Raw genomic sequence first — 17,996 nt, 5'->3', positions numbered from 1 at the left:
GACACATCTGAAAGTGGGGTAGCTAATGTCACTAGGGTGAGCCAAAGCAGTAGCAAATGTTGGTTTATCTGTGCTGATCATAATGGTCTGAAAAAGCTAGTAACATTACTGAATGCAGAATAATACAGTGATTGGCATCATAATTATACTGTAGAACTGACATACAGTATATTATTCTAAGATTATGGTTTGTGTCTCATTGTCGATTACAGCAAATATTTCATACTAAAAGTGGAAATGATTTAATGCACAAGATCTAATAACAATTGTACATATATTGAAATACACTGCAATTTCCCATGTCATACAACAGCTGCACCCTAGGTAAGATGTCTGGAGCCCTATGAAGATTTGTTTTTATGGTAAACAGTTCAGTGTGTTTATCTTAAATTCATTATTACTATAGTGTAGTCATTTTTCAGTGGTTTGTATGGGCTAATTAAATTAACTATAGGAGAAAGAGAGAGAGAAGTACTTGCACTAAAAAATATTATAAACACATTGGAAACAAAGAAAGCTGTGCTGTGGAAATGACAGGATATTAATAAACAGGAAACTCAAAATAAATGTACAGTATATATCACTAATGTATGCAGAAGTTTCTAAAAAAAATACCTTCTACATGTTCACAAGACAGAAAGCAAAGGCCAGGAATTGTATCAGAGTGCAAAAACTTTATTAAGCTAATGTTTTACCCAAATGAGTGGATGGTAATGCCTCCCTGGGTGAAAGTCAAGCTACAAAGTGGCTACCAAAGGTATAAAAGAATAGTGTCTAAGAATGAAAACACTAAAAATGGATTTGTTGGCTGATATGGAAAGAAAACTAAAACCTAACAACCACGTATAAGGTCATAAAATATACAGAAGGACCCTTGTCTCTGGTTTCCATGGTTTCAGTTATCTGTGGTTTGCCATGTCCCAAAAATAAGCCTTAATTTTGCTGAATAATGACCATAAAACACAAAAGCGATGTTGGTGGAAGTTCTTCAAAGCCTATAAGAAGCCGTGAATTCCTTCCCATCAGTGAAAAAGTGCATAATTTATCAATTAAACTTTATCATAGGTATGTATGTAAACGAAAAAAGATTTATATGTAGGGTTTGCTACTATCCACAGTTTCAGGTGTCTGCGGTAGGTCACGAAATGTATCCCCTGCGGATATGGGGGGACTACTGTATAAAAAAATTGTAAGATATCTTGGCACTATCAACAGGGAAAACAGAAGGTACAATTTTAAGCTGAGAATAAAAGTGCTGGAAGACTATTAGACAACCTTTCTTCACAATTTGTAGAGCATGTGAACGTGATACACAAGGTAATAGGTGCTACAACAAATGCAAGTTTAAGCACAAATTATTTTGTGCCTAAATTTTTTAATACAGGGACCCTTTTGAGCCTCAATAAAAATCATTGGACCCTCATATGCTAATACAGGTAGTCGTTATTGTGAATAAATAATGCTTGTAAATAACTTCATATTTTAATTATCACAACAACAAATATATACATAATGGCTTATATATACATGAGACATCATTTAATCAGTCCACAGAACAAACAAGTTTAACTATTCAAATGTACAAAATTGTTACAAAATTATGGGGCATTTATTTCACAAATTTTCAAAAACCCCTGGTTATGCAGACTCAAACTAGAGTTGTAAAAACCATTCAACTTTAAATTACTGAAGTTTGATGATTTGAATGCTAAGCTCAATATCTGTCTGAAGATAAAATTGTTAAACTTAATGAGTAAGCAACAAAACTCTATATTAAAACAGCAATGGTACTATGAACAGATAGTAATACAAAACTGTATTTACAATTTTAGTTATAATAATTATTTGGGAGTTGAAATAGTGGTGACAACAGCAGCAAGAGTATGAGTATGAAGGTACAGTATATTTGCTAATTTATTATACTAAGTCACTACAGTATTTGCTTATTTATTATACTGTACTAAGTCACTTAATAAGATAGCTGGTGCTGCTTTGCAGCTTTCAGAGACTGGATGTTTGGTGGAAGCCATTCAAGTTTTGGCCTTAAATCTGGTTCCACATCCAGTTTTTAGTATGTACTTTGATTTAGATGCAACAAGAGCAAAATAATCCATTTTCACAAACACAGGTAAGAACAGGCATCCAGTACTTTACAGACTTATCAGACTGTTTTGGGTACTCAGAATATACATGTAACCAAATCAACACTGTGCTTTTGGGTGAAAAATAGCTTTAAAGAGCTGTCACATGAAAGTTCTATTAGGCTCTTTGAGTTCTTCTGATGCCAGATCTGAGAGACTGGCATTACCAGTACTCACAACATGAGGTGGATACTCACTGATAAACAAGAGGAAATCAAGCACTAAAAATGATGAATGAGCAATACTTGCTGCAAAAAGTTTGCAGTCCCCATGGAATAACTCAGTGGCCCCTCAGGGGTCTGTAGTCCACAGGCTGGGAGCCACTGTTAAACGATTAAGCGTACACAGCGCAGGCATACCGAGCTATAATCTATCTTCAGCAGCAAATCAGTTTGTAAAAAGAGAGAGAGAATGTAATAAATTTGCCTTAATGATAGACTTTGGGTGTACATATTTACTCACCTATTTCTCCTCCACAGTGTACGTATTGTAAATAATTTAACAGGGTGGCCATACACAGTAAGGATTCAATGTTCAGTACATTAGAAGTACTACATATTGAAACTGGACTATTTTCTTATGAAATTTAAAAAGATTACCTTTTCTAATACTGTAGCATGTCTTCAATTCTAACAGCCTTTCAAAAGTGCAGTTTAGGCCAATTACATATGCAGCTGTGTGTGGTACACAATTAAAATTTCGAAACTCTCTCTATTGGTTTAGCATTTTTAAGGATTATACCGCATAATAGCATCCCTTTTACAGGACTGTCCTCACTTTACGAAGATTCACATTACAAAACTTCGCTAACACAAACTTTTATAATGAAATGCATACCCTCTGGTTGGCTCAAAATCCCTCCAAATAAAAGCAGGACTCATTGTTGCCATTCAGTTTGCCCTATGTTTAATTTTCATGTGTGCCTTCTGAATCCGTCAGAAGTTTAATTTATCTCCAGTTGTCCAGTTACGTTTCTGATGCTTGTATGCTTTTGTTTCCGACAATAAATCTGGGAATTCACAATTTCTCTGGTCATTTTTAGTCTGGGAATGCAACTCCCAATTATAACATTACGTCTATTGGCAGAAGTGATTAGCAATATGAAATTTTGCTTAAAGAACTTTGTCTAAGTTGTACATCAATTCAGTGCAATTCACATATACTTGCACAGTCAAACCTTGGTTTTCATATGCCCTAGTTTTCACACGATTTGGTTTTCGACGACTTTTTTCATCAAAGTTTTGTCCCAGTTTTCGTACATCCTCTCAGTTTTCGTACAGTTGAAAATGGTCCATACCAAACTTGTCCACCTGCCCACATGACTTGGCCACTCATTTCCCGGAATCGAGCACCCACACAAAGCATCCCATGCGTTCGTGACTCAGTCCACCTTTGTTTCTCGTTGGATGAGCATCACCCCACACGTTCATCCGAAACATTTCGTAATAATCCACTGTTTTTTGTGCTTGTTTATTGATTGCGACTGCTAAATAAGCCACCATGGGGCTAAAGAAAGTTCCGAGTGCCAGCCCTTTGATAAAGAAGGCGAGAAACATGACAGAATTTAAGAAATAACTCATAGCAAAGTATGAAAGTGGCGTACGCATGGCCAATCTTGCCAGGATGTATGGGAAGTCCGCATCAACAATCAGTTCCATCCTGGCGAAGAAAAAAGAAATCAAGGAAGCTCACATTGCGAAAGGGGTAAATGTGCTAACAAAACAGAGATCGCAAATAATCAAAGATGTTGAGAAGTTGTTACTGGTGTGGATCAATGAAAAACACTTAGTGGATGATGATGATTTGGAGGTGATAATCTGCGAAAAGGCAAGGCAGATGTATGCGGATCTCGCAAACAAAATGCCTGGAACGAGTGCTGCTGTTAGTGAATTTAAGGCCAGCAGAGGCTGGTTTGACAAATTCAAGAAGCGAATTGGCATACACAGTGTGGTAGAGCATGGTGAGGCTACAGGTTCAGACAAACATGGGGCTGAAGAATTTGTTGATGAATTCAAGGAGTACATAGAGGCTGAAGGATTCCTCTCCCAAAAAGACTTAAACTGTGACAAAACAGGCCTCTTTTGGAAGAAAATGCCAAAGAGGACCTACATCATGCAGGAGGAAAAGGCACTGCCAAGACACAAGCCTATGAAGGATTGGCTAGCTCTCTTGTTCTGTGGTAATGCTTGTGGGGATTTCAAAGTGAAGCCTTTACTGGTGTATCACTCTGAAAATTCCAGTGTTCAAGAAAAACAATGTCATCAAGAGTAAATTGTGTGTGATGTGGAAGGCTAACAATAAGGCATGGAATGAGTTGCAAAGTTTTGTGGAGAAATATCACCCTAACAAAGCTGTTGCAAGCCGTGTCTGCAACATGTTCAATAACAATGCTTTGTCCCATTTTAGGTGAATCTTAGAGACGCCAGAAACAGACCTCTCTGGACAGATTTTTTGTGTGACAGGGGTCCCGTGACTCTCAAGCAGGGCCTAGTACCAGTAAAAGACAAAGGGAAGTAACCCTGGATAGGGCCTTGATACCTGAATTCCTTATAGATAGAAATTCCCCTTCCAAACAATAACCTCTCATCCTCCTCCCCTCCTCGCCATTTTTAATACGCCAACAAGAGTCTTCAATAAAGGTAAAAGTGATGTTAAATGTTCATTTATCCATTTCATTAGTCAATTATATTTCTCATTGCCTTCTGAATGTAAAACTCTAGTTATTCTCTATATACTGTATTTTTTGTTAATATTTTTGAGTGTCTGGAATGGATTAAATGGGTTTACATTGTTTCTTACAGGAAACATTGCATCAGTTTTCATACGATTCAGTTTTCAACAGACTTTTTCGAATGGATTAATCATGAAAACCAAGGTTCCACTTTACTGTATAAATGTTCAAATATTGAGATCATTCGCTTCACATTCTCATCCATGTCAGAGGTCCCATAGTAAACCAAGACAAAACTTTCTTGAACAGTGGTACAGATTTTCCATGTGTTCTGATTTTTTTTTATCACTACAATAATCCCTTTAGGTGCTACGTTAACCCAGGCACCCAAAAGGAAGGAGAATTTTTTTGTTTTTTAATGCACTGGAGCTCTTGGGCCCTTCATTTCTTTTCTCAAGCTATGACAGACAGCATTTTTCTCTGCTGGAAATAATTGGATATGTTGCCTAAACAAGCAGCAAGTATTCAATGTAGCTAAGTTTACTTGCTTTTGTAACTGAAGAGAATGTGGGAGGGAGAGTAGCTTCTGACAGTGACATGCTTAGCTAGCAATGGTATTATGACAAGATGTGCATTTTTGTTAGATTTTATTGGGGAAGATGGCAACACAAGTGGCATAATGTGTACATGAAACTAGGCTGTTTCTTTCCAGTTTTATGAAGTTAGATAAGACAGATGCTATTACCTTCTACTACTGTTTACCATCACTCACTGCTAGCAAGACTTACTATTGCATTTCTCAATGAAGATATGACATGCAACATTTTTCCTTGTATATGATGAGTATAATATGTATGAATGTTCAATGGTTTTTGTATTAATGTATATTTGTAAGATAAAACTTAGGGTAAAAAAAATTGTTCTCTCCTTTGATGTTTTCCCAACCTCTTAGTTTTAAAACCTTATTTGTTGCTATTCCTATAACCTTCTGAAATTTTAGAACCATTGTGCAAGAGATTCCAGAATGGTACTTTTTTTTTTTTTTTTTTTTGCAAGTACAGGTACTGTACACAAACATTTCTCATGAACTGGATCAACAAGTATCCTTCAAGCATTAGAACCAAAGCCACAATTACACTAAAGCACCCATTACTGTAACTAAGCCACTAAAAATACAGTACCATAGTGTATTTTCATCTTCACAATATAAATAAAATGACAACACTTGAAAATATCTACATGTTTCCCAATACTGGTGAGTTCATACTATACTTACATTTTAACATACTGTATATATAACATCACTGTTTCAGTTAAAAAAAGCTATAATCCCCACAGAAGTGGGGAAGGGTATGTATACAAATATATAAATACAGTTTATGATTATGCTAGACATACTGTTATCTGCACCTTTAGTACTGGGAATGTGTTTCCTTTTAAAACCTATTTACTGTTGTAAATGGTGAAAATTTGTGTGGCCATGAACTTGATGCATATGTTCAGCAAATTTCTGTGCGCAATCAGAAGCAAAATCTCGCTTGCATGATTCAGTATGAGCCAGTTTGTATAAAACTAAGAATATTAGAATATGCACTAGTGCCGTGTACATGAAAGTAACTGTTCGTGCTGTTTTATTGCTCAAAATGAAACGCCCCAAAGAAAGAGTAATTTTTTCGAACGGACTAAGTGCTGCATAGCGGCGCTGTTTTTCTTTGCGAGAAAATGAAGAGAAAGGATCTAAGGCTTCCTCATACTGGCTACTATAGCGAGATTCTGCTGCAGTGTCCTCCTTTGCTTGTCTACCTTGATATGATTGAATAAATCTTATTTTTTCATATAATTTGAGATTATCTACTCTTAGTGTGTCCAATTCGTTTTGAAGAAGAACCACTTGTTGCCCCTTAACTGTAAGTTCCCCTTCCAACTCCTCATTTCGCTGACGAAAGCGCTCTCTCTGGGCAGATACAATGGGCAAGAGAGATTCAGCAGCGGATGTGAAGTCTGGTGGAATTCCCCCTGGTGTAGGAGTTGGTGGATTTGTGTTTGAAGCAGGGAATGACAGAGGGGGGGTGCTGCTAGTGGATGCTCTGACAGCCTCAGCTACAATCTCTGGCATACAAGAACCCTCACCTTCTCCACGGTAAAGTGCTGAAAGTGACTGCACTGAGGATAAATCTGATTCCAAATGAATAATCAATCCTTTCTGTTCTGCTACAAGAGCACGCAGATTTGCAAGTTCTTGATCTGCCTCTAAAACTTTTGCAGATATATTTGTCGTTTCTTGCTTCAGCGTAGTGTTCTCATTTTGTAAAGCCTTCGTTTTTTCTAGGAGGAGGATCTCCAGTGGCTTAGGTGGTGTTGATGACTCATGGATACTGTCCTCTTTGACACTAGATGATGATACGCCAAATTCAACAGACTTCATTATGTTTAACTCTCTTTTTATCTGATCGTAATCTTTTTGTTTTTCAATCCTGCTTTCTAATTTGGTAATGACTTGCTTATCCTGTTCCACTTTCATTTCAAGATTCACAATCTGTTTTGAATAAGTTTCTCTTAGGGTATCTAAGGAAAGTTGTAACTGTTTAATGTCTTCAACAAGCTGGGATATCTCTTTGTCCTTGGAAGCAAGTTCAATTTCTAATGATGATCTTGCTAAATTATCAGCTGTTGACTCAATTTTATTTGTGGATGACAAACAGTTAGACACATTATCTATATGAGAACTGTGAGCAACTGACAAAGCTTTAAGATGTTCCTTTAGCTGTGCAGACTCTTTCTCAGCTATTACAGCTCTCTGGTTAGCACGTTCAAGATCATTCATTAGAATATCAACCTCATCCGACTTTGCAAAGTTTGACTCTTCTGATTTACTCTTTAATTCGAATAATTCTGACTGAGTTTGATCTAAAGTAGACTGTAGTGTCTGAACCCTTGATTCTGCATCCTGTAGCCGTCTCATTACCGATTCCTGCGTTTCATGAAGCAACCTCTCTTTCTCTGCAAACTGGCGGGATAATTCCTTTTCAAATTCTTTGGTTTTAGTCTGCACATTATCATCCATTAAGTCCTCATAGTTCTTAATCTTCTCTTTTAAGGCTTTTATGGTTACATCTTGGTTCCTAACCTCTTTAAATTCTTCATTGTACTCGCGTAAAGTTTCCCTAAGATTCTTATTTTCAATTTCCAAATCAGCAAGACGTCCTACTTTCTTTTCAAGACCAGCACAGTATTCTAGGGTAGGAAGTGGGTCTGCAATATCAATCACTTTTTTATATACATGTAAAAAGGCAGTTTCCACAAATTTGCTCCTTTTATTCAGATTATCTATTTCTGTTTGAAAACTTTTCAGTAAGGGAGCTACTTGTTTGCGAACATCTTCTGATGTATTTTTCTTGAAGTCTCTTGACAGTTCAACTAATTTCTTGCGAGATTCTTCAGATTCATCTTGACGAGTTGCAAGTTCAGAAGCAGTTACATCAAGTTCTCTCTGAACCATGATCAATTCAAATGACTTCCATGCTGATATAATATTTTGTACTTTAACTGCCATTTTCTCTTAAAGACAGCCAGCCTCTAGAGACCAATTTCTTGGTATCTGTAGAATAAATAAAATGTATAGGTTAGCAAGTGTTTCTTAAGCTCTCTGAAATTAGTACAGCAGTTAATTAAAAAAAAAAATACTGAATGGCAAAAAAGTGATGTTATACTGAGAAATTAATGGTCATAATTCAGAGAACTTTGAAACACAGCTAACCACTGGTTCTACCACAAAACATAACTTAAAAAGGGCAGGATACACTATATAATATCACTTTTTTGCATTTTGAAAACTTTAAAAACAATTATTATAACCAATATTTATTTCATCATAGACTTCCAGTTCAACGTTGTCATTTTTTTTTATTACCAAATCAACACTCTTGCTCAGTTTTCATAAATCAAAAATTAGTCATCCACAAATCAGAAAAAAATGACAGGGCCTTTTATTCAAGTTAAGAAAAGTCTGTAAGATGAATTGTGTTCAAAGTGTGGTCAGAAAAAATGCCAAAGGTTATTTTTCTGACAACTGAAAGTGACCTAACAAATTTCCTTGATGATTCCTGCCTAATCAAGACAGAATAAGTCTGAAATACACACTTCAATATTCCACATACAGTGGTAAGTACAGTGCCTCCCTGCTACTGACCCTCCCTTTGTTACTGCTTAAAAGACATAATAAGCATGACTAGCAAGTAATGTTCATTGCCACTTGTTCCGACGTGACGATTCTGGTACGTGTGCCATACCTGTTGGTTCATGAACATTAAACGCTTGTGCAACAGTCAGTACAAAAAACTCCTCTAGTAACATACATACTAACAATATACTGTGTCGTGTTCATATCCTCTTACTTTTTCATTTTTATATTAAATGTTATTTCTTCTCACTTTGTCTACTTCATTTTTTTATTTTATTACTATTGTTTTTTATTTTCATTTTTAATTTGTATTATACTAACTAAATAGTAAATAGTGCATACATATATTGATCTGTCCTATTATTTGTACCACTTATCTGTTAAACAATATTTTCTGATACTGTATATCAGTATTTTGTTACCACACTATAAAACCTTTGATATTTCATCTGCATCATTACAAGTACTTAAATACTTTACAGTTTCTATGTTTCTATCTTTAGGTAAGGCATTCTTTTATTTTTGTATTCACCATTTACTAAAATATTTTTATATTTACTACTTTAAGTTTATTTTAAGTTTAATTGCCTCTTTATTTATGCATAAAAATTTTGACCTTGAGATCAACCTGAACAGCCTAATGGCCATAACTCCAAATATTGTACAAAAATAACCCAGACACGGGAGAAACTTATTACAACATTTTGGACCAACTTGTGCCATTAACTAGCATATGACTAATGGTCCAGGTCGAACCGAAACGTCGCCATAAGTTTCTTTCTATGTCTGGGTTATTTGTGTATTGTTCTGGTTATAGTATTGTGCCTTTTTATTCTTTGCAAATCCTGTACTATGCAGCAAATAATGAAAAAGTGTCTATTGTATATGCAATTGTTCAATTGTCTTCAATTCACAAAATAAGCAGCAATTAGGAGAAAAACTTGATGCAACACTGACAAAATTATTTCTGAAACATTTTGCCTACGGAACAATAATATAAAGTAGACAGTGGAAGAAGTTTTGAGGTGTTTAGTTCTCTATCCTTGATAAAAGTGGAGGTAATTTTGGGGTGTTTTCAGCCCCTCAGCCTTGATAACTGTTCAGTCCATAGCATGATCAACGCTGTGGACTGAATTTAAAGAAAAAACTTCTGACGAAGTAATTTGTTCAGTTTCCTCAGTAAGTTAATTGTTCTTACTAGTTATTGTTTCAGTTTTTCGTCTTGTGACCTGATAACTAACATTGACCAAGCAGGATGACGTACATATTCTTGCCATTTATGTGAAAAGCATTAAGTTGAGAGTAAATGAGAGTATAAACTAACCTGCCATAAACATTTACGTGGCACTCCTGTCTCTCCCTCAGCACAACAGCTGACTTGATGTGTTCGTCTTTACTGACAACTTATATATTTATTTCTTGAAAAAAAATCACAAAGATTTCTATAATATAATTTTACAGTTATAGTTGTTACAAAATCGTTTACAATATTATTATATTAAGGTATATGGTAAATATTACACTGTATTCTATTACACTGCTTTAATTAGTGTCAGAGGATGCGAATGCAGAAAAATCAGGATTGCATTTCATAGTGTCGCCTGAAGAAATTAAATAATTTTTCTTAAAATATTGAATTACGTTAATATCGCAGTGAGATTTTAAAATGCGCTTGAAGTGAAAAAAATATATAAGTAAGGGTTTTTGTGGTTGTGAGAATATATATTAAGAAATGTGGTATACTTCCGCCGAGTTGTTTAGGTTGAGTTGCTGCTAAAATGTCAAGTTTGTGAACAATGTCTCGAAGTTTAACACCCACTCAGCAGAAGATTGCTGAAAAGCTCTCAATACTAAATGACAGGTGCTCCGGGATCCTAACAAGGATCTACAACATCAAGAAGGTGCTTAGTTTTATATTTAAACATGTATGGAAGTGGCGAGAGCGCATCCTCTGTAATTACAGTGGGCGAGGCCAGATACTGAAGTTTTCTTGACAGTGTTGTAACCTTCAAGAAAGTTGTCTTCATGTGTCTCAAGGGCTCTTCATCCAGTTAATTTGAGATATGCTCCTCTTCCTTGGATTGAACCTGATTAACTCGAGTCCTAGGCCTTGTATGACGCCCACAGGGTTAACATTCCCCTTTGCAATAATAATGTTACTTTAGGTGCAAAATGATCATACTTATTAGGATTTATATATAATTGTCACCTGATTTTGTAATAGGTTTTCTTTGTATGAAAATCGTCATATTTATACAAGTTCTAGGTAGTCATCCCCTCAAAGAAGGTTCCTTGATGCTGGTGAGGGGCTCTTGATCTAGGGAATTGGATATATGCTCCAGTTCCCTGAATTAAACCTGAATGCCTTCCACATCCCACAGGTGCTGTATAATCCTATGGGTTTAGTGCTACCCCCTTGATTATAATAACAATAATCTAGGTAGTCATTGTTATCACATTTTTATTATTACAGCCGTAGACTGCAGTATGGAAATTCCTTAGGTAATGTTGAGTCCAGGTCCTGATCTGTGTTGATTGATAATTTATTCCTTAAAATGTCCAATATTAGATTACTTAATTGGGCTTAATTTGTGGAAATGGTAAGAAATGCAACTTAACCTAAGGAAACCCAACCTAAAATTACATAATGAAACTTTACTCAGCCAGTAGCAGATAAGGGAACTGCATGCCTTTGTTTACGTTCTGACGCATCTTTGTTTACGCTGTTTTTGGCCAGGAGCGTTGCACATCTTGCTACTAATCATTGACCGGCTCTGATATATTACTTGTGCCAAAATACAAATGTATTATTTTTTATATTTCCCCAAATAAAATCTTACCCAAGAAATAATTGTTGTTGGGGTATAGATAATATTCTTGTAGAATTATAGTTTTGGCAGGAGGGAAAACTAAGAAATCTTTATAGGATATTTATTGATTCCTGATGGCGATAAATTTATCACCAAAGAATTGATTTAATCTGTAATAAATATCCTTTATCTTTCCCACCTGCCAAAATTATAATTCTTCAAGTTGAATCATCTTTTTATTTACGATAACCTGCTTCTGTTTTATCTCAGTAAAATAATGAGTTCAGATCAGGACCTAAACTCTATGATAACCAAATCCCTAAACATTAGTAAACTTCTGATAAAGGGTTTAGCACTTCTTTTTTATTATAAGAATAATAATAATTCTAATAAACGTACATGTCACTTTGTATAGATTAAATGTAATATTGTATGCATAAGTTTAGTGATACTTCATGGGGGTATTTTGATGCTGGCCAAGGGCTCTTAATCTAAAGAATAGGTGCTACCTATCCCTTGGGTTATATCTGGTTACCTCTCATTTCCCAGGTGCTGTACAACTCATATGGGTTTAGCACATTCCCATGAATATAATGAATTCTCTATGAAACAGCCTAAATAAAAAAAACATTAAAAAACAAATAAGGGTAAGAATACAGATCACAGATTAAGTTGTAATAAACAATTGTCAGTGAATAAACAGAAAGATGGACATGGGTGGGGGGGTGAACTGCAGTCTGTAAACTGATAGTCTGACACTACTGTCTTCACCACCAGGAATGCAAGAGGAAGGCATTGGAACTAGTACTTACTACACTAAATTCCATCTGCAACCCAACTGAACTCGTTCCTACAGCCCAGTAGCTTTAACAGTAGATTGATTCTTGCCCCCCTCCCTAGAGGGAGATCTATTCATGCCTCTCTATAACATCATAGATCTCACTCTAGGGAGGGGGGGCAAGAATCGATTGACTGTTAAAGCTACTGGGCTGTAGAAAGGAATTCAGTTGGGTTACTGATGATGCCTTCGATGGAATTTAGTATAGTAAGTCTGGAGGAGAAGATTACCATCTTCTCCGCCAGACTGTCAATTTACAGGCCGTGGTTCATGCCCCCCATCTGTCTTAATGTTTATTTAAATAAGGGTAAGGTTATGGGCATGTTCTTCCCTCTGGATTCCTTACCAGTTAATCAAGTCTTATCAGGATAACTTTTTCTACTTCTCATTGGGTGTTGGTATATAAATTTATTATAACTGTTAGTATGTGAACATGACAACACTGCTTTACCACTTGGTGACAGTACATGACAGTAAACAAACAAACAGGTGTTACACTATTACCTATTTTTGCTCTTATGAGCTATTACAACATCCACAGTAACTGAGGGTCAAGAAGAAACACATAGGTAGCAAACTTGATAAAAGTGCATTAAATTACAGGGAAATCTTTATTACTACTGCAATGTATTGTCCAGGACTGGACTTCAAGTATTACTTGATACAGACCAGCCTTGGACAAAATGCTATAGTAACATAGTGTCTTTTTATCCACTTGTTGGCTTTGACCTCCAACCAAGGTAGCAAGCTACATTCAAGAAGGTAGTTTTATAATTATGGTGTCATGGTTATTTTTCTTTGTTGTCTGTCTCACTATTTTTTCCTTAAGCCCACAAATTCTGTTAAGCCTCTTCAGACCTGCTGCTATGTAGAATGACTCTGTATCTTATAATTAGCTAATTTAATGTTTGCTTTGAGATTCTTTATACAGTGGTACCTTGACATAAGAACATAAGAAAGGAGGAACACTGCAGCAGGCCTGTTGGCCCATACTAGGCAGGTCCTTTACAATTCATCCCACTAAAAAAACATTTGCCCAACCCAATTTTCAATGCTACCCAAGAAATAAGCTCTGATGTGCAAGTCCCACTCAAATCCAACCCCTCTCACTCATATATTTATCCAACCTAAATTTGAAACTACCCAAAGTCCTAGCCTCAATAACCCAACTAGGTAGACTATTCCACTCATCAACTACCCTATTTCCAAACCAATACTTTCCTATGTTCTTTCTAAATCTAAACTTATCTAATTTAAATCCATTACTGCGGGTTCTCTCTTGGAGAGATATCCTCAAGACCTTATTAATATCCCCTTTATTAATACCTATCTTCCACTTATACACTTCAATCAGGTCTCCCCTCATTCTTCGTCTAACAAGTGAATGTAATTTAAGAGTCTTCAATCTTTCTTCATAAGGAAGATTTCTAATGCTATGTATTAATTTAGTCATCCTACGCTGAATGTTTTCTAGCGAATTTATGTCTATTCTGTAATATGGAGACCAGAATTGAGCTGCATAATCTAGGTGAGGCCTTACTAATGATGTATAAAGCTGCAGTATGACCTCTGGACTTCTGTTGCTTACACTTCTTGATATAAATCCCAGTAATCTATTGACTTACAAGTGCCCCAACTTACGAGTTTTCCGAGTTACGAGCTGTCGCTCGGTTGATTTTTTGCTTTGAGTTGCGAGTCAAAATCCGAGTTACAAGCGAGTTTCAAATATGCTGTCACTAGTTGGTGGCCGTATATGAAGTCAAATTCAACTCTGTACCCAGAGGAATGTCAGGTACATCATCCCATCCCACATGCTCTTCCAAGACGTAAATGGAAGGATAATACTCCCACACTAATCGCAGATTGCAGTGAGGCACCTTGTCCCTTGTTTGGTTCTCATATAAATCTGGGGAAGAGGTAACCTCCATTTCAACACTCAGAATTTTTCCAGAAATACAGTGGACCCCTGCTTTACGATCACCTCCCAGTGCGACCAGTTATGTAAGTGTATTTATGTAAGTGCGTTTGTACGTGTATGTTTAGGGGTCTGAAATGGACTAATCTAATTCACAATATTCCTTATGGGAACAAATTCGGTCAGTACTGGCACCTGAACATACTTCTGGAATGAAAAAATATCGTAAACTGGGGGTCCACTGTATTAAGGAAGGTCTCTGTGATATTTACCTGCCTCATGGAGGTTCCTTTAGTGGGTGGAGTAGTGAGTGGTGGGTGGAGTAGTGATAGTGGTGGGTGGAGTAGTGATGGTGATGGGTGGAGTAGTGATGGTGATGGGTAGAGTAGTGATGGTGGTGGGTGGAGTAGTGATGGTGGTGGATGGAGTAGTGATAGTGGTGGTTGAAGTAGTGATGGTGGTGGATGGAGTAGTGATAATGGTGGGTGGAGTAGTGAGGGTGGTGGGTGAAGTAGTGATAGTAGTGGGTGGAGTAGCAATAGTGGTGGGTGGAGTAATGAAGGTGGTGGGTGTAGAAGTGATGGTGGTGGGTGGAGAAGTGATGGTGGTGGGTGGAGTAGTGAAGGTGGTGGGTGGAGCTGTGATAAATGTGAGTAGAGTAGTGATGGTGGTGAGTGGAGTAGTGATAATGATGGGTGGAGTAATGATAGTGGTGGGTGGAGTAGTGATGGTGGTGGGTGGAGTAGTGATAATGGTGGGTGGAGTAGTGATAATGGTGGGTAGAGTAGTGAAGGTGATGGGTGAAGTAGTGAAGAGTGTAGCAAGTAAGTTAAGCGATTGAACCTATCTCTGCTTATCTTCGGGTTGTTTTTTGGGGGCTGGAACAGATTAATGGCATTTCAGTTAATTTCAATGAGGAAAATTGATTTCACATACAGTACGAGCAAATTTAGTTACGAGCTTGGTCACGGAACAAATTAAACCCGTAAGTCAAGGTACCACTGTAATCTTATTTTTTTTTAAGACTTTTGCCTCCTTTAGTATTAATTCATGCCCTTAGCATTCACAAATGTGACTTTCAGAACTTTTATTTTAATGTTTACAATATCTAATTCCTTCCTAGGTTCATTTTGTCTTTCCATACTATCAAATTTTGTTCTCTTCATTCTCCCACCAAGGCAGGGTGGCCCAAAAAAGAAAAACCTTCATTATTCACTCCATCACTGTCTTGCCTGAGGCACTCTTACTCTACAATTATAAAACTGCAACATTAACACCTCTCCTTGAGAGTGCAGCACTGTACTTCCCATCTCCAGGACTCAAGTCCATCCTGCCAGTTTCCCTGAATCCCTTCTTAAATGTTACTTTGTTCACACTCCAACATCATGTCAAGTCCTAAGAACCATTTGTCTCCATTTGCTTCTATCTAACACTCTCACGCATACTTGCTGGAAGTCCAAACCCCTCGCACACAAAACCTCCTTTACCCCCTCCCTCCAACCTTTCCTAGGCCAACCCCTACCCCGCCTTCCCTCCACTACACATTTATACTCCTGAAGTCATTCTATATTGTTCCATCGTCTCTACATGTCTGAACTGCCACAACAACCCCCTCCTCAGCCCTCTGGATAATAGTTTTGGTAAACCTGCATTTCCTCCTAATTTCCAAACTACGAATTCTCTGCATTATATTCACACCACACAATGCCCTCAGACATGACATCTCCTCTGCCTCCAGCCTACCTTCCTTGCTGCAACATTCACCACCCATGCTTCACACCCATATAAGAGTGTTGGTTTAACTGTACTCTCATACATTCCCCTCTTTGCTTCTATGGACACAGTTCTTTGACTCCACAGACTCCTAGGTGCACCACTCACCTTTTTCCCCCCTCATCAATTCTATGATTCACCTCATCTTTCATAGACCCATCTGCTGACATGCCCACTCCTAAATATCTGAATACATTCACCTCCTCTACACTCTCTCTCTGCAATCTGATATCCAGTCTTTCATTACCTAATTTTTTTGTTGTTCTCATCACCTTAATCTTTACTATATTCACTTTTAATTTTCTTCTTTTACATACCCTACCAAACTCATCTACCAACCTCTGCAACTTCTCTTCTGAATTTCCCAAAAGCACAGTGTCATCAGCAAGAGCAACTGTAACAGCTCCCACTTTGTATTAGATTCTTTATCTTTTAACCCAACACCTCTTGCCAACACCCAAGCATTCACTTCTCTTACAACCCCAAATATAAATATATTGAACAACCATGGTGACATCACACATCCTTGTCTGAGGCCTTCTTTTACTTGGAAATGATCTCCCTCTCTCCTACATACTCTAACCTAAGCTTCACTATCCTCATAAAAACTTCACTGCTCTCAGTAACCTACCTTGTATTCCATACCTTTGCAACATCTGCCACATTGCCCTTCTGTCCACCCTGTCATATGCCTTTTCCAAATCCATAAATGCCACTAAAGTCTTTTTACCTTTATCTAAATACTGTTCACCTGTATGTTTCACTGTAAACACTTGGTCTACACACCCCAACCTTTCCTAAAGACTCCTTGTTCATAAGAACATAAGAACATAAGAAAGGAGGAACACTGCAGCAGGCCTGTTGGCCCATACTAGGCAGGTCCTTTACAATTCATCCCACTAACAAACATAAGAACATAAGAATGTAGGAACACTGCAGAAGGCCTACTGGCCCATACGAGGCAGGTCCTTATCAAAACGACATCTACCTAAAGCTACTCAAGAAACAACTCTCGCACCCCCCAACACCAATCAAACCCAGCCCCTCCCACTCATATATCTGTCCAGTCTCCCCCCAAAGCCACCCAAGGTCCCAGCCTCTACCACCCCACTGGGAAGACTGTTCCACGCATCTACAACTCTGCCAGAAAACCAGCACTTACCTATGTCCTTCCTAAATCTAAATTTTTCCAACTCAAATCCATTATTCCTGGCTCCCACCTGGTTCGACACCCTCAGCACTTTATTAATGTCTCCCTTGTTCATGCCCGTCATCCACTTATACACTTCAATGATATCTCCCCTCATTCCACGCCTCTCCAGAGAGTGGAGATCCAAGGCCCTAAGTCTATCTTCATACGGGAGGCTCCCTACACAGCAAATCACTTTAGTCATTCTTCTCTGCATGTTCTCTAATGAGTCCATGTCCATCCTGTAGTAAGGGGACCAAAACTGAGCAGCACAATCCAAATGAGGCCCCACCAGCGATGCACAGAGCTGCAAAATAACCTTTGGACCCCTGCTACTCACACTTCTTGAGATAAATCCAAGTAATCTGAACATCAAAGTGGTATACAATACCGACAGGTTGGTAGGTAAGACACACTACTACTACTACTACTCTGCACCTCTCCTTCCGACAGTATTTAAGTCTCCGCACTGTCGCTTG

General features: G+C 37.5%; 2 protein-coding genes across 6 annotated transcripts in view; one reads left to right on the top strand and one right to left on the bottom strand.

Moving 5' to 3' along the window:
• LOC128697422 (protein CASP) overlaps nt 1–10,434 on the bottom strand; it is a 50,572-nt gene extending 40,138 nt beyond the window's left edge. Inside the window, exons 1-2 of one of the 2 annotated variants that reach the window (XM_053789069.2) lie at nt 10,317–10,434; nt 5,921–8,410 (exon numbers count right to left, since the gene is read on the bottom strand). In XM_053789069.2, coding sequence (XP_053645044.2) covers nt 6,260–8,365 — 2,106 coding nt within the window. In that variant the 5' untranslated portion in view covers nt 8,366–8,410; nt 10,317–10,434 and the 3' untranslated portion in view covers nt 5,921–6,259. Of the gene's footprint in view, nt 1–5,920; nt 8,411–10,316 lie in introns of those variants that run through there. The other variant, XM_053789068.2, reaches the window with a different exon arrangement.
• A 293-nt stretch (nt 10,435–10,727) lies between these two features.
• The window catches only part of Hem (Nck associated protein 1 Hem), a 111,951-nt gene continuing 104,682 nt past the window's right edge, over nt 10,728–17,996 (top strand). For all 4 annotated transcript variants that reach the window (XM_053789075.2, XM_053789073.2, XM_053789074.2 and 1 more), the window contains exon 1: nt 10,728–10,893. In XM_053789075.2, coding sequence (XP_053645050.1) covers nt 10,789–10,893 — 105 coding nt within the window. In that variant the 5' untranslated portion in view covers nt 10,728–10,788. The remainder of the gene's footprint in view (nt 10,894–17,996) is intronic.

This window comes from Cherax quadricarinatus, chromosome 44 (genome assembly GCF_038502225.1).
Source record: "Cherax quadricarinatus isolate ZL_2023a chromosome 44, ASM3850222v1, whole genome shotgun sequence".
NCBI classification, from domain to species: Eukaryota; Metazoa; Arthropoda; class Malacostraca; order Decapoda; family Parastacidae; genus Cherax; species Cherax quadricarinatus.
This window is presented reverse-complemented; position numbering and strand designations above follow the sequence as displayed.